This window comes from Brachyhypopomus gauderio, chromosome 3 (genome assembly GCF_052324685.1).
Source record: "Brachyhypopomus gauderio isolate BG-103 chromosome 3, BGAUD_0.2, whole genome shotgun sequence".
NCBI lineage: Eukaryota > Metazoa > Chordata > Actinopteri > Gymnotiformes > Hypopomidae > Brachyhypopomus > Brachyhypopomus gauderio.
The window spans coordinates 27783520-27808111 of NC_135213.1; the positions used below are offsets into that span (position 1 = coordinate 27783520).

General features: G+C 43.1%; 1 protein-coding gene across 2 annotated transcripts in view; it reads left to right on the forward strand.

Annotated features, from left to right (window-relative positions):
- The window catches only part of kcnh4b (potassium voltage-gated channel, subfamily H (eag-related), member 4b), a 48288-nt gene that overhangs the window by 12414 nt on the left and 11282 nt on the right, over positions 1 to 24592 (forward strand). Inside the window, exons 2-12 of one of the 2 annotated variants that reach the window (XM_077000861.1) lie at positions 1363 to 1596; positions 5162 to 5290; positions 5793 to 5917; positions 14978 to 15218; positions 16189 to 16346; positions 18327 to 18534; positions 20839 to 21033; positions 21455 to 21654; positions 22123 to 22372; positions 22647 to 22861; positions 23148 to 23204. In XM_077000861.1, the coding sequence (XP_076856976.1) occupies positions 1363 to 1596; positions 5162 to 5290; positions 5793 to 5917; positions 14978 to 15218; positions 16189 to 16346; positions 18327 to 18534; positions 20839 to 21033; positions 21455 to 21654; positions 22123 to 22372; positions 22647 to 22861; positions 23148 to 23204 (2012 nt within the window). Of the gene's footprint in view, positions 1 to 1362; positions 1597 to 5161; positions 5291 to 5773; positions 5918 to 14977; positions 15219 to 16188; positions 16347 to 18326; positions 18535 to 20838; positions 21034 to 21454; positions 21655 to 22122; positions 22373 to 22646; positions 22862 to 23147; positions 23205 to 24592 lie in introns of those variants that run through there. The other variant, XM_077000862.1, reaches the window with a different exon arrangement.

A 24592-nucleotide genomic window follows, 5' to 3' on the forward strand; every position in this document is an offset into this window, starting at 1 on the left:
TGGCAGGAAAGTTAAATGGAAAACCTACATAGAGTCAATGTGTGTACAAAACAGTAATCAGGAATTCTAGTTGTGTGACTGGTGTTGTGTGACATCTGAAGACAATGTGATGTGTTTTTAGAAAGGCCAGTTCTGTTCTGGGAGAACCCTTGGACACGGTACAGGTGGTGGGAGAAAGGAGAATGCTAAAAAAACTGGCAACTCTTATAGTCAATGAATCCCACCCCATGTTTGAGACTTTATCAGCTCTGGGCAGCACCTTCTGTGACCGACTGCGTCACCCAAGGTGTGTTACAGAGCGTTACCGGAGATCCTTCACCCCTGCTGCAGTTAGACTGTACAATCAGCACTGCTTAGGTTCAAGTGAGCCATGTCTCTAGTCTCTATCTTTTAGCCTTGGTGTTGTTCTTAGACAGTATAATAAAAGCCTTCTTCAGTAAAGCTTTTAAGCTTTTAAGTGCAACTTCATATGGTTCAGTACCTTTTTGTTTACTGCATCATATCGAGAGGTGGGCTATTGGCCACATGACAACTACTATGTCAATGATGATCTTTAATAACCTGTACATTGTTGCTGTGGCAACCTCATTACATGTTTTTATAATTACATAATTTTAATTATGTGTTTTTATTATATTTTATTTCCTTTCACAAAAGTCACACTGAAATCATTGAATCTGCTCTGATCATTAAAACATCTGGGAAAAATAAGTAATTATGTCTCCTAGAATTTGACTGGTCAGGTTCTACAGGTGTATAAACTCACTTAGCTCTATAGGAAGATAACTTATCAGCAGTCTTTCATCATTAAAAGCACTGTTCACAGTCCTGAAATATAATCTCTCTTTAACAGATTTTTAAATAGCAGCGAAGCGTATACTGCAGAACACAACCCATCCAGCGTATCGTGTACTTTCATGCTGGACATTTACGTTTCCTAGTGTTCATATAATAGTCAAATGTAGCACCTGTTCCAGTAAAACACTGAAGGATTTAAAGGGTTGTTTCATGTCCCCAAATTGATTTTTTTCATTATTAATTTCTAGTTAAAATGGCTCACTGAAAAGAAGAATGTTTTCCACCATTGAGTAAATGAAGCTATTTTGTGTAGGCAGTGGAAGTATCATGTAATATTTTATATATATTACATAAAATTATATATAATATATTCTTTAAGGATTGCTGGGTCCAGGCCAGTCCTAGATGCCAGTTCTACATCAGCTACAAATCTGCACATACATGGCACATAAATCATTATGAAAACCTACAGTTCTGTTTATTATCAAACACCCGGAGCTCACTGTGAGATACTTGAATGACTCATCACTTCTTCCTCTCTCTCTCTCTTTTTACTCTTCTTAGACAGCAACTTCCTGCTGGGTAATGCCCAGGGTCACCGTGGTTACCCCATAGTCTACTGTTCAGATGGATTCTGTGAGCTCACAGGCTTTGTGCGGACCGAGGTGATGCAGAAGAACTGTAGCTGCCGTTTCCTGTATGGACCCGGGACAAGTGAACAAGTGGCCCAGAACATGGAAAAAGCCCTGGAGAGCAAAGAGGAGTACCAAGCCCAGGTCCAGTTCTACAAGAAGAACGGTAACAGAGCACAAGACTAGCACTGCTGGTTCTAACTAAACGGCAATCCAACAGGTCAGGATCATCGCACTGTGCCCTCAGACTGTGTAAGATGTGTAGATGTGTAGGTTCAGATCCCCAATGAGTCAGGGGCGACAATGGCAAGGAAAAACTCCCTAGGCGGATTAGGAAGAAAACTGGGAGGATCAAGACTCTAAAGCCCCCATACTCAAATAGCGACCCGTGGGCCGCATTTGGCCCGCGAGCTGTTTTGAAAAGTGTTTTTTTTAATGATTTTTAATGATTGCACCGCGACCCCCCCCCCCCCCCCCCCCCCCGTAAGATGTGGCCCATCATGATTTCTTTTTGAGTACCCCTGCTCTAAAGGGACCCCATCCTCCATTGGGCGGCCTAGCTAGTAGAAGTCATATTTATAGTTCTATTTCTAGGCCGTCCGATGGCGTCATCTGCACGTCTGCTGGCGGCATTGGAACATCCATTCACGTCCATTCATAATGGAATTGTCTTTGTAGAAGCAAAGTAGTTATCACAATACAACATGCAGGTTAAATATGTAAACATTAAATTAGACAAATTAAACATCCTTATATATAGCACACATGCCATTGAATAGCATGTGTCTCCACCAAGCTTATCTATAGCTTGCTAAAGGGACCACAGTCATGAGGGCTCACTGAGCCACTGCTTTCCACCCAAATCATTGTCACAAAACCACGAAAATACTCAAACCCTTCTGCTATTGGTGGAGGAGTATTTACCACACAGCATTGCCAAAACCCCCTCTACAGTATGCATATTTCCTTTTCTGCTCACAGGCCCATATCAGTGGTTCTTCTCTCAATAGTTGACATAAGTACACTGTGTTCCAAATTATTATGCAAGTAATATTTTTCCCAAATTACCTATATGAATTGCAGTCATTTAAATTTTCCAGTCATCAACTATTAGAGTACAATTGAAAGATTTTTGAACAAACTGCCAATTATATCAGTATATTTTTTTAATAAAGCACTCAAATGCACTCAAAATGCATGTTCCAAATTATTATGCACAGTAGAATTTTCAACCATTTCATTTTTATGAAGAACAAAAATTGTCATTGAACCTAGCCACTAGGGTGCACACACCAGTGTATTTTAATGCCGGTCCCAAGCCTAGATAAATAGGGAGGGTTGCGTCAGGAAGGGCATCCGGTGTAAAAACTGCTCCAAATCAAATGATGCAGATCAAAAATAGAAATTCCATACCGGATCGGTCGAGGCCCGGGTTAACAACGACCGCCACTGGTGCTGTTGTCCAACAGTGCATTAGCGGAAATTGGACACTCAGGACAGGGCCAGATGGAGGAGTTTGATCCGCTGTGGTGACCCCTAAACGGGAATTGCCGAAAGAAGAAGAAGAAGAAGAAGTGAAATTATAAGCATTCGCAGGTTATTAAAAACTGAAATCAAACAGTTTACAAGTCAAAACTTTATTCTAGGTGATGTTACATTTGCACATTGGACCCCTTGTTCGAAAGGAGCTTTTGAACTCCATTGAATTGGTCAGGTTTTGGATAGTATCTGCTTCTATTGTGAGCATGGGGGCCACACCATAAGTTTGTCCCCTTTTATGCCCATAGCAGCCAGAGATCCAAATGTGTTCTTTGCAACATGAAAATGATCTTGCTGCATAATGCACCATTCTTCCTCTTGAACCATGGCAAGAAGTGCTGTTTGAGAAACTCCACATACATTATAGAGGTCATCTTTACCCGTTCAGGGATCCTAAAGGGGCCGACAATCTCTCTACCCATGATTCCAGCCCAAAACATCACTCCACCTCCTCCTTGTTGGCGCCGTAGCCTTGTTTGCATGCGGTGTCCATGAACCAGCCATCCTCCACTCCATCCATCTGGACCATCGAGCGTTGCACGGCACTCATCGATGAACAAAACTGTTTTGAAGTCAGTCTTCATGTATTGTTTGGCCCACTGGAGCCGTTTCTGCTTGTGTGCAGTGAATAGAGGAGGTCTACAGGATTGCTTGCGCACAGGTGCAAACATCTGAAGGACCCTGTTGTTCGGGGGATGTTGGAGGCACCAGCAGCTTCAAAAACTTGTCTGCTGCTATGACAATGGCATTTTTGCAGCTGCTCTTTTAACCTGATGTAATTGCCTTTTGGAAAGAGTCCTCGATTTTCCCTTATCAGCACGCATCATGATTGTGCGATGATCACGATGAAGTGTCTTGGCAATGTTGATTGTAGTCATGCCTTGACCTAAACACTCCACAATTTGTTGCTTCTCAGCAGCCGACACATCCTTTTTCTTTCCCATTTTGGCTGAAAATGTAGACCGCTTAATAATGTGGGACAGCCTTCTTAAGTAGTCTTGCCTTTAATTGGACACACCTGCCAAAGTAATTAGCACAGGTGTCTGCAATTGCTTTCAGCCCTGACACACATCACCATCAATGGTTTTAACTGACAAACAAAACAATTCTTACCTTATCACTCCTAAACACTTTATGCATAATAATTTGGAGTTTAATGTACCTTAGCTTCTTCGGGGGGCTTGGGGCAAAGCAGTAATGGTCTGGTGGTTAGGGAAGCTGTCTTGTGACCAGAGGTTGTGGGTTTGATTCCCAGGCCTGAGGCCATGATTGAGGTGCCCTTGAGCAAGGCACCTAATCCCAACTGCTCCCCGGGCAGCTTGCTAGGGCTGTATGCACCACAGCCCCCCTAGTAATCACTAGTGTGTGTTCTAACTGCACAGATGGATAAATGCGGAGGACAAATTTTGATTGGGGTGAAAGTCACATTTGACAAAAAAGTAAACTTTGCAACTTAAGCAACTTAACTTAAGGTATTGGAAAAAAGCTCTAGACAAATTTATAAACTCTTCAATGGATCTCTCCCCAGTAAACACTCTTGGAGGGTCCATTGCTGAACACCACAAATGTCTCTCCCTCCTGTCTGCCACATCCTTGGACAGCATCGGAGGGGATGGCACAGGCCTGAAACTCTACTGCTGTGTCCTTTATCTCAATGCGTGAGAGTTGGCAATCCTGCATGGCCAATGAGATCATGGAGTCAGTGAGCTCACAGGGTCAATGAGATCACGTAATCAGTAAGATCATGTGGCCAGTGAGATCACGGGACCAAAGCAAGACCAGTTCTGGATGTTTTTTATGGAGCTGATAAGCAGGGAACTGTTGGAAGTTTTGGCAGCAGCCAAAAGATGCAGAGCAACCAGCAGACCAAGCATGAGAGAGGCATGGGAGAACTGAACACAATCACACTGCTTCTATATATGAAAATGTTCACTGTAATTGTTTAAGAAAGCAGAAAAACACTGGAGTTTCTAAAGTAGAAAAAAACATCCTGAACTATTTCAGATCAACATGTGTTTGCACAATGGAGCCGAATCAAGTTCATCAAACAACAGCAGATGAGTTCAACAGAAGACAACAGAACAGTATTCATATTACAACCTAGCATCTTAGGGTTTTGCACACATCACTTCACTGCCCTCTGAATGTCATGGTGAGTTTTGTCTCCTTTTCTTTGCGGGGTTGATGTGCAGGAACCTCATTCTGGTGTCTGCTGGATATCGTCCCCATTAAGAATGAGAAAGGCGAGATGGTGCTGTTTCTCTTTTCATTCAAAGACATCAGCGATACACACGGCAAGAGCCACAGCAGCCACAGAGATGGTAAGAGATGAATGGCTCCATCCACACAACCCACCACCCTCTTCCCACATTCACCCCACCCAGACCATACACCCTAACCCAGACCATACACATCCACCCAGAACATACACCCCAGCCCAGACCGTACACCCCAGCCCAGACCATACACCCTAACCCAGACCATACACCCTAACCCAGACCATACACATCCACCCAGACTATACACCTCCACCCAGACCATACACCTCCACCCAGACCACACACCCTAACCCAGACCGTACACCCCAACCCAGACCGTACACCCCAACCCAGACCATACACCCTAACCCAGACCGTACACCCCAACCCAGACCATACACCCCATTCACATCACCCACCTCCACCCACCCCCATCCACCAGCAATCACTGACTCCACACAGCTAACTTTCTTAGACAATACAAAACTGATATTTGTGTCAATGGCTGAAGTAGTTAAAAGCCACATTTTTGTGTTGGACTGTCAGTGCTGTTGGTTGTCCGTAGATGCCAAAAGACACAGCAGGAAGAGCTCTCAGCTGACAGAAGCACGGAGGCGTGGGCAAACTGTGCTCTGCCACATCACGAGCCAGTTCTCCCGAGGGGGCAAGAATGAGGTCAACCTGGGCGGGGTGAGTACCCCACATACCCTTCCCCACTAAGACTGTGGTGAGTAATATCCTCCCCCACTAAGAGCAGCATAAGATTTCAGATTTCCCAAGTGCTTTATGTGGTCAATCTGGACAATCAGCAAATTAAAATGTAGTTAAATGGATCAGCTGATATTATAGAGCCTGTTCCATAAATCTTTTTGACACGTTACAGCCTGACCCCTCCCTTCGGGTGTGTGTATGTGTAGTCCATGTCTGTATATGTATTTCCTGTGGGTGTGGTTGTGTGTGTATGTGTTCATGCATCTCATCTGTCTAATGTATTACACGTGGTGCTTGTTGCATGTTTAGTATATATTGTGTAAGGTTGTCCTGTCCCATGTTCATCTCTGTGAGTCAGTCCATTGTGGAGCATAATTCGTGTTGTGGGTTGCTGAGCGCTGTTTACCTCAGCCCCTTTATGTTAATTAACTACGTGTTCCATGATACTCGTCTACACATCCTTCCTCATTCCTCACCCGTTACACGTTTAAAATTATGTGGAACTCGACAGTGTGACATGTTTATCTTTGATCTGCATGCAGTAGTTTAGCAGATGTTCTGGTTGAAAACCTCTCACATTCTATTTCTCATCATTGCCATGGTAATTTTGTGGCGGGCTGAAGGGCAGGACAGCTGTGTGACTTGGAATCACATGCTTAATTGTACAATTGCTAATTGCTGGCTAAGACCACTGAACGACACAGCTGTCCATATGACAGAGCAAAGTAATGGTGTAAGACTAGTTGGACAGCTTTCTGTTACTGATAGTGTTCTACACAGACATGGAACTGAAAGCAGTACATTGATGATCATGATTTTGCAGTCAGCAGACCTGGTTTCTTCCACAGTTATACCAGTGTCTATTAGAAGTATGTTATCACTCATCTGCTTAACAGTTCTGAGAGCACCAGACATCCTTTCCAAACCTAAGGCTGCTGCAGAGGCCATGCTGATGCTGCCTGATGTATCACCGTTGCCATGGCGTTATAGCAGGAGGCAGTGGCAAGCTGCCATCAGTGGCTGAATCTAAAAGCCCCCAGCTGCCCCTGCCTGCTGCCCCTGTCTGATGCCTCAGAGCTGAAATAACTGTGCAGTTACTACAGCCCTCTCTTACTACATGCTGACTGTCATGACCTCATTCACCTCTGTCTTACAGGGAGTATATACTAATCTCACATTACACACCACACACTACATATTACACATTACTCTAAGACTACTCTCACACTACATATTACTCTCATCTCTTTATACAGAACTCTCACACTATTTTACATACTACACTACTCATTACTCTCACACTACTATATTCACTACACATCACTCACGCTCAGGTTTAACCTCAGTGAAATGATGATGCCTTCTGGACAGTTCAACAGAAATGAGGGCTTTTAACACTCTCTAGCTTTACTGAATTAAAACCTGCAGCCCAGACAGTAACCTTTTCAACTCAAAATTCACTGCATACACATCTGACCAATCAACTTCTATTGACCATAAGCGGCTTTACATGTCATAGCCCAGTCTTGGACCTTGGGCATGGTGGTCCTGGAGGCTGGAGGGAGACTGGGCAGGCTCCAGCCCTGCACACCTGCTGCTTCCCTAGGCAAGGACAGCTACACCTCCCGCTGGTTTGGCTGGTAACCTGGGTCTCACTTCCGATCCCACCTGAAAACAGATGGTGCTGTTTACAGCTCAACTCTTGTGTGGTGAACCCTTCTGCCACCCACTCTGGGGCCAGCTTGCAGAACTGCACATCTCACACGCACTGCAAAAAACAGCTTTATTTTGAATTTGAGAAATACAATAACTAACCAAAAAAGAAGGAAAACAAAATGGTTATGTAATACAAGATGTTATATCACAGAGAGAAAGCTATAAAGCTTCAGTCAGAACAGAAATACAAAACCCTGGAGATACTACACTAAAACAAAAACAACCATGTAACAACACTGTAACACAAACAACCCTCATCACAACCATGTAACAGCACTGTAACACAAACAACCCTCCTCACAACCTTGCACATTCAGCTAGTCACTACATTTCACTGTGAAAGAAGCGGACTAGCATGGTGCAAAACGCAAATGAACTCAAATAGTGGTTGGCCTAAAGAGAAACTCAGCCTGTGACATTATACAGTTGTGATCAAATTTATTCAACCCCCAATGCTGCGAAGGGTTTTATGGAATTCAGTGCACATTTGTAATTGTGTTCATAATGAAATCTTACAAGGACTTGTTAAAGAACTAAATGCAACTAAGATAGCATCAATTTTTTTTGTCATAAAGTATTAAATGGCCTTTTTGTGATTTCTTCATTGACACAATTATTCAACCCCTTTACGACTACCACTCCTAAGAACAGATGTTCATTCCAGTGTTTTCCATCAGGTATTGAAAACATCTGTGGATGTCAACGAGCAGCAATCAAGCATGATAAGCACCAATTAGGCAGATTTAAAAGGACTGTGATACTCAGCTCCTTCTAGACATCTACTGGTGTGTTTCCAAGCATGGTGAAGGCAAGAGAATGGTCCCAGAAGACAAGAGAAGAGGTTATTGCTCTTCACAAGAATGGCAATGGATATAAAAAGATTGCGAAGTTGTTAAATATTCCAAGAGACACTATCGGAAGTATCATTCGCAAGTTCAAGTTAAAGGGCACAGTGGAAACGTTACCTGGTCGTGGCAGAAAGAAGATCCTGACCGCGACTGCTGTGCGCTACCTGAAGCGTAATGTGGAGAAAAATCCCCGCGTGACTGCTAAGGAACTGAAAAAAGACCTGTCAGATGTGGGCACTGAAGTTTCAGCTCAGACAATAAGGCGCGCACTGCATAACGAAGACCTCCATGCCAGAACGCCCAGACGCACCCTCTTGCTGACTCCAAAGAACAAGAAAAGTCGACTGCAGTATGCCAAAAGTCATGTGGACAAGCCACAAAGGTTTTGGGACAGTGTACTGTGGTCAGATGAAACTAAATTAGAACTGTTTGGGACAATGGACCAGCACTATGTTTGGAGAAGGAAGAACCAGGCTTATGAACAAAAGAACACCTTGCTTACTGTGAAGCATGGCGGGGGGTCAATTATGCTTTGGGGCTGTTTTGCTTCTAATGGTACAGGAAAGCTTCAACGTGTGCAGGGTACCATGAATTCCCTTCAGTACCAGGAGATCTTGGAGGAAAATGTGATGGAGTCAGTCACAAACCTGCGGCTTGGGAGACGTTGGACCTTCCAACAGGACAATGATCCGAAGCACACATCCAAGTCCACTAGAGCATGGTTGAACATGAAAGGCTGGAACATTCTAGAGTGGCCATCGCAATCACCAGACTTAAATCCAATTGAGAACCTCTGGTGGGACCTAAAGAAGGCAGTTGCAGTGCGCAAGCCTAAGAATGTGACTGAACTGGAGGCTTTTGCCCATGAAGAATGGGCTAAGATACCCATAGGTCGCTGCAAGACACTTGTGTCAAGCTATGCTTCACGCTTGAAAGCTGTCATAACTGGAAAAGGATGTTGTATTAAGTACTAAAAAATAATGTCACTAGGGGGTTGAATAAAACTGATAATGATGTGAGCACAGTAAAGACATTTGTGGTTATTCCATCATAAATATTATGTTATGTTTGTCTAATTTATAAGTGCCTCTTTGATATAATTGTAAATAAGATGACTGAAATGATCAAAATCAATGTCAAACTGGCCAAAACACTTTATTTCAGTGGGGGTTGAATAAATTTGATCACAACTGTATTCACAATAGTTAACGTCATCCTGACAGAGCTCATTAAAATGGGTTTGAAAAGGCTGCCATGTGTATGTGTGTGTGTTCAGCACTGAATTCCAATACTTCTACTGCTCAGACATTTCTGCAGGGTTTCCTCCATGTACCTGTCAGCAAAACTCTGAGATCTACACCCAAACACAAAGCACAAGGGATTTATGAAATGCTCAAACATAACTAAAATAAGGACTTCAGCTCTCCAGAGGTTTGTGTGTGTTTCTTTGTGTGTGTGTGTGTGTGTGTGTGTGTGTGTGCATGTGTGTGTGTGTGTGTGTGTGTGTGTGTGTGTGTGTGTGTGTGTGTGTGTGTGTGTGAGCAGCAAAAGGAAGTGATTGGAGATGGCAGAAAGTCGGAGAGATACACTAGGCAGAAGGTGGGAGGCGAGGAGGAGAGGGTGAGAGACGGAGAGACAGGAGGGAGAGAGACAGGAGGAAGACAATGAGAATGTGGGTATGGGAGACATAGCGATGGGGAGAGAGAAAAGACAAACAGAGGGAGAGGGTGGAGAAACAGAGAGGGTGGAGAATCAGAGATAATAATGGAAATGTAGTAGGAGAAATATAGACAATGGGCTACATTATGTAAATGAAGGTTAAAGACCAAAATGGGCTGCCAGACGGAGCCTAACACAACATAATCCTACCCTTGCCTAACCTAACTTAACCTATTCCAACCTAACCCTAACCTAACTCAACCTAATCCTAACCCAACGTAACCTAACCCAAACCCAATGTAACCTAACCCTAACCCAATGTAACCTAACCCTAACCATGACCCTAAACACCCTACAATGGAACTGCGACCCATATAGTGGCAAACTAAATCACATTAAATTAAATTGATATTTAGTTCTATGAAACAAGAAAAATTGAAAACAAAAGATTCTGAACATTCTAATGTACACATTATAACACTGTACAATAACATTATATAATTAAATTATACAACAACACTATAAAATAACACTATATAAAATAACACTGTAAAATAACACTGTACCATAACACTGTATAATACGGTACAATGTTATAGGATGGGGTGAACTGGATATACAATAACACATGGCACCAGTTCAATCTGGATGTACCACTTTACACACTGACATGGCAACCTCAGCTGCTCCACCTGTATTAAAATAACCCCAACCAATCTGAGCATGACTCATCTACAACCACTGACTGTCTTTCAGAAACTTGTGAGGACTCCTTCACATCTACCCTTAGTCTACAGCATCTAAGGCTGCACTGCACATGCAATGATGTGAGACTTTGCTACAAACCCCTAAAACCTCTCTATCTCTACCAGTCTAATACAAACCCCTAAAACCTCTCTATCTCTACCAGTCTAATACAAACCCCTAAAACCTCACTATCTCTACCAGTCTAATAAAACCCCCTAAAATCTCTCTGTCTCTACCAGTCTAATAAAAACCCCTAAAACCTCTCTATCTCTACCAGATTAATACAAACCCCTAAAACCTCTATCTCTACTAGTCTAATAAAAACTTCTAAAACCTCTCTACTGGTTTTATATAATCCCCTAACACCTCTCCCTACTGGTTTTATATAATCCCCCAACACCTCTCTCTACTGGTTTTATATAATCCCTTAACACCTCTCTCTACTGGATTTATATAAACCCCTAACACCTCTCTCTACTGGATTTATATAAACCCCTAACACCTCTACTGGTTTTACATAAACCCCTAACACCTCTCTCTACTGGTTTTATATTTATATTTTAAATGGAAAAATACCTGTCCACAGACCGTCAAATTTCCCAGATGATGTTGCTATGGCAATAAGAGACATTCACAAATAGCACATTCCACTGGAACCTGTTTAACTACAAAAATATCGATGTTACATTTTACTCTGTATTCCTTAGAAACACACTCTCTCCTACAGGTTTAACAGTAGAGAACAGGTCTATGTGTAGAGTACAGATTTGTGTGTACAGGAAAAATCTGGGGGTTTAAACACTGTTGACCTTCACGATATAGAGGCCATTTTGGCAGAAACAAATGTAAAGAAAGTCATATACAGACCCCCATCCAACCTAACCTCCACCACCCCCCCCCCCACACACACACACACACACACAGACACACATACAGCTGGAGTTCAAATTTGAGGATTATTTCTCACCAACCTCCTCTGTTGCTGGTCTCTACTCACCCTGTTCTCCTCAACTGCTGGTCTCTCCTCAACCTGTTCTCCTCAACTGCTGGTCTCCCCTCACCCTGTTCTCCTCAACTGCTGGTCTCTACTCACCCTGTTCTCCTCAACTGCTGATCTTCCCTCACCCTGTTCTCCTCAACTGCTGATATCCCCTCACCCTGTTCTCCTCAACTGCTGATCTCCCCTCATCCTGTTCTCCTCAACTGCTGATCTCCCCTCACCCTGTTCTCCTCAACTGCTGATCTCCCCTCATCCTGTTCTCCTCAACTGCTGATCTCCCCTCACCCTGTTCTCCTCAACTGCTGATCTCCCCTCACCCTGTTCTCCTCAACTGCTGGTCTCTACTCACCCTGTTCTCCTCAACTGCTGGTCTCTACTCACCCTGTTCTCCTCAACTGCTGATCTCCCCTCATCCTGTTCTCCTCAACTGCTGATCTCCCCTCATCCTGTTCTCCTCAACTGTTGATCTCCCCTCATCCTGTTCTCCTCTGCTGCTGATCTACCCTCACCCTGTTCTCCTCTGCTGCTGATCTCCCCTCACCCTGTTCTCCTCTGCTGCTGATCTCCCCTCATCCTGTTCTCCTCTGCTGCTGATCTCCCCTCACCCTGTTCTCCTCTGCTGCTGATCTCCCCTCATCCTGTTCTCCTCTGCTGCTGATCTCCCCTCACCCTGTTCTCCTCTGTTGCTGATCTCCCCTCACCCTGTTCTCCTCTGCTGCTGATCTCCCCTCACCCTGTTCTCCTCTGCTGCTGATCTCCCCTCATCCTGTTCTCCTCTGCTGCTGATCTCCCCTCATCCTGTTCTCCTCTGCTGCTGATCTCCCCTCATCCTGTTCTCCTCTGCTGCTGATCTCCCCTCATCCTGTTCTCCTCTGCTGCTGGCCTCTCCTCACCTTGTTCTCTGCTGCTGGTCTCTCCTCACCCTGTTTTCCTCTGCTGCTAGTCTCTCCTCACCCTGTTCTAATCTGCTGCTGGTCTCTCCTTGCTTTATACTCCGCTGTAACCCATTTTCCCCCAAGGTCTTTTGCACTGTCCTGTTTTCTCATGCACATGGGCCTCTCATTGCCAGGGCTGGTCTCTCAGATGGTCCACAAACATGCCATGCAGACAGCACACAGGCATTCAGACATGCTCTCACCTGCCCATACAAAGCAGATTATGGCCAGATTTTGAAGCAGTTTTTTTTTTACCAAAATCCTGACTGAATGTCAGAATTGTTGATGTCTGCTCTTTTGCTCACATCAGTTTATTGGTGAGTAGGCATACCATTTAGAATGAATAGTGAAGGCTTAATTTGCAACTCTTTTGATGTAACTTTGAACATATTAAGAAGGCAAAAAACAGCTGTCAATCTCTGTCATTCTGTTCCGTGTGTCAGCGTTTTTCCCTGCCTGTTTGTCCCGCCTTCATTTGTAATTCTGCCCCTTGATTTACGTTCCCACCTGTGTCTTGTTTGAGTTGATGCTTGCTCTGTGTATTTAATCCCCATAGTGTGGGGATGCTTTCTGTTTTTTCCTAGTTTTCCCCGTTATCGTGCTTGTCTGCTTATTTCGCTCTGTTACCCATGTACCCTAGTTATCACATGTTATGTTGTTTCTCTTGGTTCTTTCAGTTAATCCCATTCATCTGTTCTCGATCCGTGTTGTACTCGTTATTTATAGTAACCGTGCATGTCTGTCGATGTACATTAGTGTTTCTGTTCCTAATCGTCTCTTTGCTAGTTCACCTTGTCTGTCTGTTAGCCCCAGTGTTGTGTATGTTTCCTAGTACCTGCCTTCCTCGTAGTGTGTTTGGTTATTTGTGTAGTTTCAGTAATAAACCTTTTCAAATTCCTGTACTTGTGTCTCACCTGCCTAATTAAAAATGTTACGAATTGTTGGCCAACTGCTGAACAAAATTATCATTATTCTTCATCTGTTCCTGTTCCTGCTCTTTGGTCCTGTCCCCTCCCCTCCTCTGCTCTCCCCTTCTCTCACATCAAATTTAGTCAATTACATTCACCCCTAATTCCAGTTTACAGTTTGTCATGGCCAAATTGCAGGTTCCTGCTCATCTGCACTTGGTCACAAAGATGCCAGTGATGTGTAGTCCCCACCTATACCATCCAATCACCAACACCCAGTCATCTAATCACCAACCTCCACCTATACCAGTCGATCACCCCCACCCTGAACATCCAGTCACCAAGACCTATCTACACAATCCAATTACTAACACCCACCCATACCATCCAATTACATGTTCACACTGCAGCCTCACTAACCTCTCCATAAAAGTTGCAGGACCCATGAGGGCTGTGACTTCATTTAATGAGACTCCAGAAACAATTTAATACTATATTCTGTCCTAATATTCTGTCCTGGTTTTCTCAGGACATTGTGTGGAGACAATCTGAAAGCTCACATTCTCAGACAGCTTCTCAACATGTTTCAGTGGTTTAGTTTATAGCAGGTAATTGTGGAGTTCAAGGAGAAACAATTTTTCAGAAAAGAGTTTCATCAGTGAATTTGTTTAATCAGCAAATTTGATTCATCAGTGAATGAGTTTCATTGGTGAATGAGTTTCATCGGTGAATGAGTTTCATCAGTGAAAGTGTTTCAGTCAGTGAAAGTGTTTCAATGAGTTTCAGTGAGAGGAGGAGGCAGGAGCACTACAGTGAGTTTGTATCTCCTTCTTAGCAAGATGTGTCAATTAGAAAGTTCAAGCTGTATCTGTGAGTGAACAGTGATGGAGTTGCCTTAAAAATTTAGAAAGCCTGAAAACCCTTTTCACTCAACTTTTCCTAGGCTGTATTTTGTTGAATAACTGATCATAAATGAACGTAATGAATCGGTTTCTTGAATATTCACACAGTATTTCTCTGTAAATAAATAAAGTGGATCCTTCCCTGCATGCCAGATGTTGATGACAAGTTTCAGGTTTGGAGTTATTTTAACTGATGTGAAGAGCATCTGCCTCTCCTTCTATTTGTCTCTCAGAACCCGGACAAGATATTAATTTAGAAATGGAACAATGAATGGTAATCTAAGCTGTAACATGTGATCTATCTTTCCCTTTCTCTTTCTACAGAATATGTTTGAGAAGCCATCTTTACCTGAGTACAAAGTGGCTGCAGTACAGAAGTCTCGCTTCATCCTGCTCCATTACAGTGTGTCCAAGGCATTATGGGATTGGATGATCCTACTAGCTACTTTCTATGTTGCTGTGACAGTTCCATACAATGTGTGTTTCACACCATACAATGAGCTGGACACGGCAGCGAGAAGCACCATCGTCAGTGATATTGCAGTCGAAATGCTGTTCATACTGGGTGAGTTTAAACCAGACTAACAACCAGAATATCAGGCAATGAACAGAACCAGAATATCAGACAATGAATACAACCAGAATATCAGACAATGAACAGAACCAGAATATCATACAATGAATAGATAGAACCAGAGTACCAGACAATGAACAGAACCAGAATATCAATGAGTAGAACCAAAATATCAGACAATGAACAGATAGAACTAGAATATCAGACAATGAATAGATATAGAACCAGAATAACAAGCAATGAACAGAACCAGAACATTAGACAATGGAAAGAACCAAAATATCAGGCAATGAATAGAACATTATTCTGGATTGTATTTCTTACACTATCATACAAATAACTAAATAATTAAATATTAAATTATTGAAATCTTCAGAAGTGACTTCAGGAGAGAAAGTTATGGAAATAATGGTTTGCGTGTTTATTCAGAAAGTATGATTGTGCATTAGTGCTGAGTATCACATTTCTCCAAAACATATCTCTCACTTCCCTTTTTGTTTTTTTAATAATGAAATTGCTCAAGAGAGAAGTTCATATTTAACTGCTAACATCTCAACATATCTCGAGACACCTAGGAATGTCTTAACACATCTCTAGACATCTAGGAACATCCTAGAACATCTCAGCATATCTAATCACATGCCCCACCACTGCCTTACCAAAATATATTTAAGACTAATGGAGAACCAGTGCAGAGCAGTTGGTCATTAGTTCAGACACTTGTGTCAATGGGGTGTGACATATGTCCACACACTCACTGCTGTATATGGTTGTCTCCTTCCACACCACAGAGAAAACAAGATACTAATACACATTTTAACACTCCAAACTAAATCACTTCAAAAATATCTTGTTTACAGTGATCCTAAAGTATACTACAAATACAAAGTGTTTCTAATCCATGTAAACTACAGTAAAGAAGGACCTAAAGCCAAACATGTCTGCCCGTCTCTCCACACAGATATCATCCTTAACTTCCGCACCACCTATGTGAGCCAGTCAGGTCAAGTGGTGTATGATTCACGCTCCATCTGTCTCCACTACTCTGCCACATGGTTCTTTGTGGATCTGGTGGCTGCTTTACCATTTGACCTCCTCTACGCATTCAACATCACTGTTGTAAGTGTCAAGCTGCATACACAAGCACACACACACATATGCATATTCATTTACACACACACACACATGCATATTCATACACACACATATGTATATTCATGCACACAAGTTCTGGGCGGTGTACCGGTTCACACCAAAAACCGGTGTTTATTTTTGTTATTATAAGAATTTTTCATATACTGGCCACACCGGTTTAAAAAAACTTCACGTGTCCGGAACGCAGCACATTCGTTAATTGTTTCTCAAGGGACGTAAATTGTTACCGGGGAGGGTGTAAAATGGACGCAAATTAAGTATTATATCGCGATCGATCGATCGCCAGTGGTTGGCGCCAGACCGAGCTAGTAACTCATTGAATCGTAGATATGGATCAGAGTTAAATAAACTAGATTTTTTTTTCGGCGTGAGAAATCGGATGTGTGGCTTGTGAGCGTGTGAAGACAGTCAAATGTGTGTGTCTCACGCTCAATGCGTGAGAGTTGGCAACCCTGTATTTGTTATTAACAAACTGGTGTGCAATTTATAATATTACGTGTAGCTGGTTCACATAATTTGTATAAACCTACAGTTTTGATGTTGTCTGAAAAATGTTTTAAATAAAAGGTTTTAAATTTTTACTGCAACTGTCATGCTATATAATTCATTCACTACTTTAGTGCTACCGTTTGAAAACTGATCATGTGGGGCCATGCAAAACTGTATTACATGTAATACTTGGGTGGATACATTTTTTTAACAGTGGAATAGGGTACTCTTAACCACTCTACTGCAGTAATTCTTTTTGCAATCAATGCGGTTAACACATTGAGGGGGAAACCGTCAAATACCGTGAAACAGATATAATTTCGAAAAATACTGTGATATAGAATTTTGGTCATACCGCCCAGCACTAACGCACACACACATCTGTTTGAACCAGCGGCTCGGGCGCTGCAGACGCATTTCTTGATCTGCCCCTAAGCAACGAACAACATCCCTTAAAAATGAGTCCACGACATGATACAACTAATGTCATGTCTAACGCACATTTAAAATCTGAACTCTATTTTGATATTAAGTGTATTGTTATGGATAAATAGTCCACCAGGGTGAGAAACACAGATGATACAAGCACAACAGACAGAATCAGAACTGTTAAGGTTACTGTGTGTGTGTGTGTGTGTGTGTGTGTGTGTGTGTGTGTGTGTGTGTGTGTGTGTGTGTGCGTGTGTACAGTCATCTCTGGTGCACTTGCTGAAGACAGTGTGTGTGGGAATATGTGTGTGTGTACAGACGCCTCTGGTGCACCTGCTGAATATGTTGTGTGTGTATATGTGTATTTGTGTGTATATGTGTGTGTGTACAGATGTCTCTGGTGCATCTGCTGAAGATGGTGTGTGTGTGTGTGTGTGTGTATGTGTGTGTGTGTGTGTGTGTGTGTGTGTGTGTGTGTGTGTGTGTGTGTGTGTGTGTGTGTGGATGTCTCTGATGCATCTGCTGAAGATGGTGTGTGTGTGTGTGTGTGTGTGTGTGTGTGTGTGTGTGTGTGTGTGTGTGTGTGTGTGTGTGTGTGTACAGACATCTCTGGTGCATCTGCTGAAGACGGTGTGTGTGTAGATGTCTCTGATGCATCTGCTGAAGATGGGGGGTGTGTGTGTGTGTGTGTGTGTGTGTGTGTGTGTGTGTACAGACATCTCTGGTGCATCTGCTGAAGACGGGGTGTGTGTGTGTGTGTGTGTGTGTGTGTGTGTGTGTGTGTGTGTGTGTGTGTGTGTACAGATGTCTCTGGTACACCTGCTGAAGATGGTGTGTGTGTATATGTGTGTATGTTCAGACGTCTCTGGTACACCTGCTGAAGATGGTGTGTGTGTGTATATGTGTGTATGTACAGACGTCTCTGGTACACCTGCTGAAGATGGTGTGTGTGTATATGTGTGTATGTACAGACGTCTCTGGTACACCTTCTGAAGATGGTGTGTGTGTATATGTGTGTATGTACAGACGTCTCTGGTACACCTGCTGAAGACGGTGCGTCTGCTCCGCCTGCTGCGTCTGCTGCAGAAGCTGGACCGCTACTCCCAGTACAGCGCAGTGGTGCTCACGCTGCTCATGTCCGCCTTCGCCCTGCTGGCACACTGGATGGCCTGCATCTGGTTCATCATCGGCCGCAAGGAAATGGAGAAAAACATTAACGCTGACTGGGATATAGGTAGCGTCCACGCAGACACAAAAATAACATCACATCCATGCACACACACACACACACACACACACACACCAGAGAGGGGCACTCGAGTGAGCGACTCCGGTCAAGTCGCAGAAAAAAAACTAGAAAAAGACTTCAGACTTGACTTGAAACTCATCCCTAATGATTCTTGACTCAGACTCGTCCTTATCATGCGCTGTATGTGAGTTATACAAAAAGTACTTTCTTTGTGTTTATTTTGCATATTCCTTATTTTTTGGTGATTTGGGACGCAGCCCATTTTCTCGTGACATATCACTTAACACCAGCGGTAAATCAGAGAGAAGCGTTAAATGTAAAAAATTAAGTTGCCATGGCTATGGCTGGAGTACCGTATGTGGAGCCTTTGGCTGTAGTGAGTATTCTTGGTCCGAACCGAAGGACACAACATGTAAAGGATGTGGGAAACAAATTAAAAACACTGGAACACCACATCAAACTTCATAAGTACCTAAAACACCCCCGATAGGTTTGATTAGTTTACGTTAGACACTTAGTCATTACAGTTAATATATAAAACACACCCGGATAGGTTTGTGTAGATTACGTTAGACACTTACAGCTAGCATAGTAACCACTTATAAGCAAACAGAACAACCATCAATATGTTAAGTTAACTGTAAATAAATGAAATGGGCAGTCATGGACTGGTGGTAGGGAACTGGTCTTGTGACTGGAGGGTCGTGGGTTCGACTCCCAGACCTGAGGCCATGACTGAGGTGCCCTTGAGCAAGGCACCTAACCCCAACTGCTCCCCGGGCGCCGGGCTAGGGCTGCACACCGCTCTGGGCACGTGTGATCCACAGCCCCCTAGTAATCACTAGTGTGTGTGTGTTCTAACTGCACAGATAGGTAAATGCTGTGGACTAATTCTGATTGGGGTGAAAATCGCAATTAGCAATATGGCAACTTAAGTTAACTCCTTTTTTAATTCTCTTATCGTGTTGGCAATATGTGGAAGTGGTCAATAATGGGAGATGGCCAACAATAGCTAACAAGGTAATATATAAATGAATATATTTATAAAATTACATATTTATAAAATGTAATATAGATATAAAATAGATATTTTCCATCTCCTATCCCTAAGCATATCCTGATCTTGACAAAAGTCTCGTGACTTGAGTTGGACTTGTATTTCGCGATTTTTGAACATCTCTGGCACACACACACACACACACACAAACACACAAACTCAAACATAGGCACACACATGCAGACACACACATATATGCATGCACAAATTTGAAAACTTGTCATGGATTATCATGACTCATCAGAGATTCCTGTGGACATGTAATTACCTTGATCTCACTAGTTCTACAGGGTGTGTGGTGTGATGTCCCAGTGTCTCTGTGCTGCAGTCTGTGTACTTTGGTCTGTTCGCTATGATCTGTGGTCTGTGTGCTGTGGTCTGTGTGCAATTGCTGTGGTTATAATGTAATTTGTTGAGGTTTCTGTGAGGTTGAGTTAGAGTTATCTCTGGGGAGGAGAGGGCTTGTTGATGTTGCTGTGAGGTTGTGTGAGGTTGTGTTAGGGTTATCTCTGGGGAGGAGATGGCTTGTTGAGGTTGCTGTGAGGTTTGTGAGGTTGTGTTAGGGTTATCTCTGGGGAGGAGATGGCTTGTTGATGTTCCTGTGAGGTTGTGTGAGATTGTGTAAGGTTGTGTGAGGTTGTGTTAGGGTTATATCTGTGGAGGAGAGGACTTGTTGAGGTTGCTGTGAGGTTGTATGAGGTTGTGTTATGGCTATCTCTGGGGAGCAGATGGCTTGTTGAGGTTGCTGTGAGGTTGTGTGAGGTTTGTGAGGTTGTGTTAGGGTTATCTCTGGGGAGAAGATGGCTTGTTGATGTTGCTGTGAGGTTGTGTGAGGTTGTGTTATGGTTATCTCTGGGGAGCAAATGGCTTGTTGATGTTGCTGTGAGGTTGTGTTATGGTTATCTCTGGGGAGCAGATGGCTTGTTGATGTTGCTGTGAGGTTGTGTGAGGTTTGTGAGGTTGTGTTAGGGTTATCTCTGGGGAGAAGATGGCTTGTTGATGTTACTGTGAGGTTGTGTGAGGTTGTATGAGGTTGTGTTAGGGTTATCTCTGAGGAGAAGAGGGCTTGTTGATGTTACTGTGAGGTTGTGTGAGGTTGTATGAGGTTGTGTTAGGGTTATCTCTGGGGAGAAGAGGGCTTGTTGATGTTGCTGTGAGGTTGTCCCACACTGTGGGACAGTGTGGTAAGTCCCTGTATGAAAGGTGAAAAGTCAGTCTGCCTGCTCTCTCAGGCTGGCTGCACGAGCTGGGGAAGCGTTTGGAGATGCCGTACGTGAACGGCACGGCGGGAGGGCCGTCGGTGCGAAGTGCCTACATCGCCTCCCTCTACTTCACCCTCAGCAGCCTCACCAGTGTGGGCTTCGGGAACGTCTGTGCCAACACCGACGCAGAGAAGATCTTCTCCATCTGCACTATGCTCATCGGGGGTACGCACCACACACACATGACACAGACACACACATATACAGTACACACACAGATGTCACATCATGTACACAACACAGATTGAACAATTGCATAACGCATACACTCACTACACTCATTGATGCACTTTCAGAATTCTCAAATGAACCTGATAGTCAATCTGACTGTTTTACAGTTCCTCATATTATCTTTTAGTCCCTCAGATTAACTATCTCTTGGATTCACTAGATTGATTGTGCATTTCTATCCTACTTTTTTAACTAAGTGTACTTTCTCCTAGCCTGGTAGGTGTGAACAGAATTCAGTTTGTTTGACATGGACTTGTTTGCTGTTCAAACCTCTCCATGAGTATAGAGTAACCAGACTCCACCGGTGTGAGAGGTGATTGGCTGTCTTAACCTCTCTCTCTGATCGGATTGGCAGCGCTCATGCATGCTGTGGTGTTTGGGAATGTGACAGCCATCATCCAGCGCATGTATGCACGCCGCTCACTCTACCACACGCGCATGAAGGACCTGAAGGATTTCATCCGTGTGCACCGCCTCCCACGGCAGCTGAAGCAGCGCATGCTGGAGTACTTCCAGACCACCTGGTCCGTCAACAACGGCATCGACGCCAACGAGGTGACCGAATGCACCCAAGCCTCTTGAAATCTCACACTTCTAAGAGCAGAGTTTGGGTATTTTTCCACATTTAAAATAATTAAAGTGGAATTTAATTATATCTCAGGTTTTCCTAGTTCAAGCATAGTATGAAGCATAATCTTGTTCCTAATTAACTGTAAATACGTCTGTGAAATGAAAACTTTCCGGATCAGAATTTTAGGAACTCACTGATTCCTTGGACCTGTTGTCCATGTGCATTTTACAGGAATGCACAAACGTACATGTTATTGAACACAGTCTGCCTCATTTTAAAATTCCCAGGTTTTGTCAGAAGGTCCCTAAACTGATAGAATAAAACATTAAGGTTAAAGCACAGTAAAGTTTAACCTGACAGGCTGATGTTGCCCTCCCCTCTCCTCCCTTCCTCCCCTCCGTCCCTCACCTCCTCCCCTCCTCTCTTCCCTTCCCCACCCCTGCGGCCACCAGCTCCTGCACGACTTCCCGGATGAGCTGCGTGCTGACATCGCCATGCACCTGAACAAGGACATCCTGCAGCTGCCCGTGTTTGAGGGCGCCAGCCGCGGGTGCCTGCGCTCACTCTCGCTGCACATCAAGACCTCGTTCTGCGCACCGGGCGAGTACCTCATCCGCCAGGGCGACGCCCTCCACGCCCACTACTTTGTGTGTTCCGGATCCCTGGAGGTGCTGAAGGACGGCATGGTGCTGGCCATACTGGGTGTGTTCCTGTCCCATACTGTCTACTCCACATGACCAAGGGCCTTAGCTGAACATAGAGGATGCGTTACTGAAGTGTGTTTGGACTGGTTGTTACTCACCTGTTCTCTCTGAGTACTTTATCCCAGTTAAACCAGTGTAGCAAACTATAGTCTACCGTGGAGCTAGGCTGTTTATAGAGGAGAGTGATATAAATTAATATAAATTAATTTAAATTAATATAAAACTTTTATGAGTTTAAATAATGGTTTGACACAGTGTTGATGTCAATACAGGAAAGGGGGATTTGATTGGATCAGACCTTCCAGGGCAGGATCATGTGATCAAAACAAACGCAGATGTGAAGGCACTTACATACTGTGATCTGCAGTATATAAGTGTGAAGGGCCTGACAGAGGTACTGGAGCTCTACCCCGAATACGCCAGCGTGTTCACCGCTGACATCCACCACAACCTCACATACAACCTCAGAGAGGGCAGCGACGCACAGGTGAGACACATGCACGCACACACACACATACACAGACTCATGCACGTGCACACATACATATATACATACACACACACACAGGCATGCACAGACATTTACAGATGCATACACATCACACACACACAAACATGCATACACACATGGCAAAATACGCTTCACATATCTCCTCTTCCTGCCTATGCAGATGGTAATAGCAAAAGGATGAGAATGTTAACGTCGAATCCATCTCTGTTTAACGCCTCCTGAGTTATCATGTTTACCTCGTTAGTGTGCCGTTTCTTTCCAGGGTCTCCCAGGGTTTCAGAGGACTCCGAGGATTCAGAGGTCTCCGAGGTTTCCTCATGTAAGTGTACTTGCTGGAGTAATTAAGTGTGTGTAGGCTGATGCCATCTACACTCATTAACATTTATACACTCACACTCTCATACACGCATACTCTCACACTCATATACTCATACACTCATACACATAAACTTATACACTTAAGCACATTTATACACTCAACATCTACTATGTCAAAGAGGTGGGGCTAAAAACTTGTCTCTACTAGATGTAGCCAATCAATTAACTTAGTAAGGTAATCTTATAATAATCTTTATTTGTATAGCACATTTCACAGAATAGCACATTTTACAGAATAAATAAAGCAAATCATTAAAAGGAAGCAAAGAAAAAAAAACATATACATGAAATAAATATATATATATATATAATATGAAATATAAAAAGGAAACAAAAATAATAAACTAAAGTAATAAAATGACAAATTATAAAAATAACAGATTAAATAAAGTAATAAACTAAATAAGATAGACATAGACAGACATAGAATGCAATTAAGTAAAATAGTGTGATAAAGTTATCAAATAATTTACCTTTAGAGTTTCTTAACTAAATGCAGATCTAAACTGGAAGCTTTTGAGACTCTTCTTGAAGCTGTACAGGGATGAAATGTCTCTGAGCTCTTCAGAAGAGAGTTCCAGAGCTTTGGGCCATAGTGGCTGAAAGCACCCTCACCAATCTTTAATCAGCTATTAGGAATCACAAGTAGATTACTGTTTGAAGACCTGAGAGACCTAACTGGAACATATCTAATAATTTCACTAAGGTAAAGAGGAGCAAGGCCATGAAGACCATCACCAGAACCTTAAAATCTATTCTAAAACTGACAGGTAACCAGTGCAGTGAGTGGAGTGCAGATGTAATATGATTACTCCTCCTGCAGGTCAGGACCCTTGCAGCAGCGTTTTGAACTCGTTGTAGGTGAGAAATAGAGCTCTTTGGGAAAGCAGATAAAACAGCATTCCAATAATCTAGCCTTGATGTGATTTGGAGAGAGCACATCTCAGACCTTAGCGATGTTTTGAAAGGTGAAAATAAGCTGTCCTACATATATTCGTGATGTGTGATTTGAAGCTGAGCTCATTATCAAAAATGACGTCCAAGTTCTTAACACATTTTTTGGCCTTCTGATTCATTTGATTTTAATAAGTCTGAACATCATTCATTTGTGAATCACTACCAAGAACAAGGACCTCTGTCTTCTCTTTATTTAATTGCAGACATCCATGTCTGTATTTCACTTATGCACTCAAACAGTTAGCTAATTGATTTTAGGGCTTTAGGTTCTAGAAGAATGTAAAGTTGAGTGTCATTTGCATATTGATGATAACTAATAGCATCTTTGTTAATGATATGTGCTAATGGAAGCATATATATGTTGAACAGTGA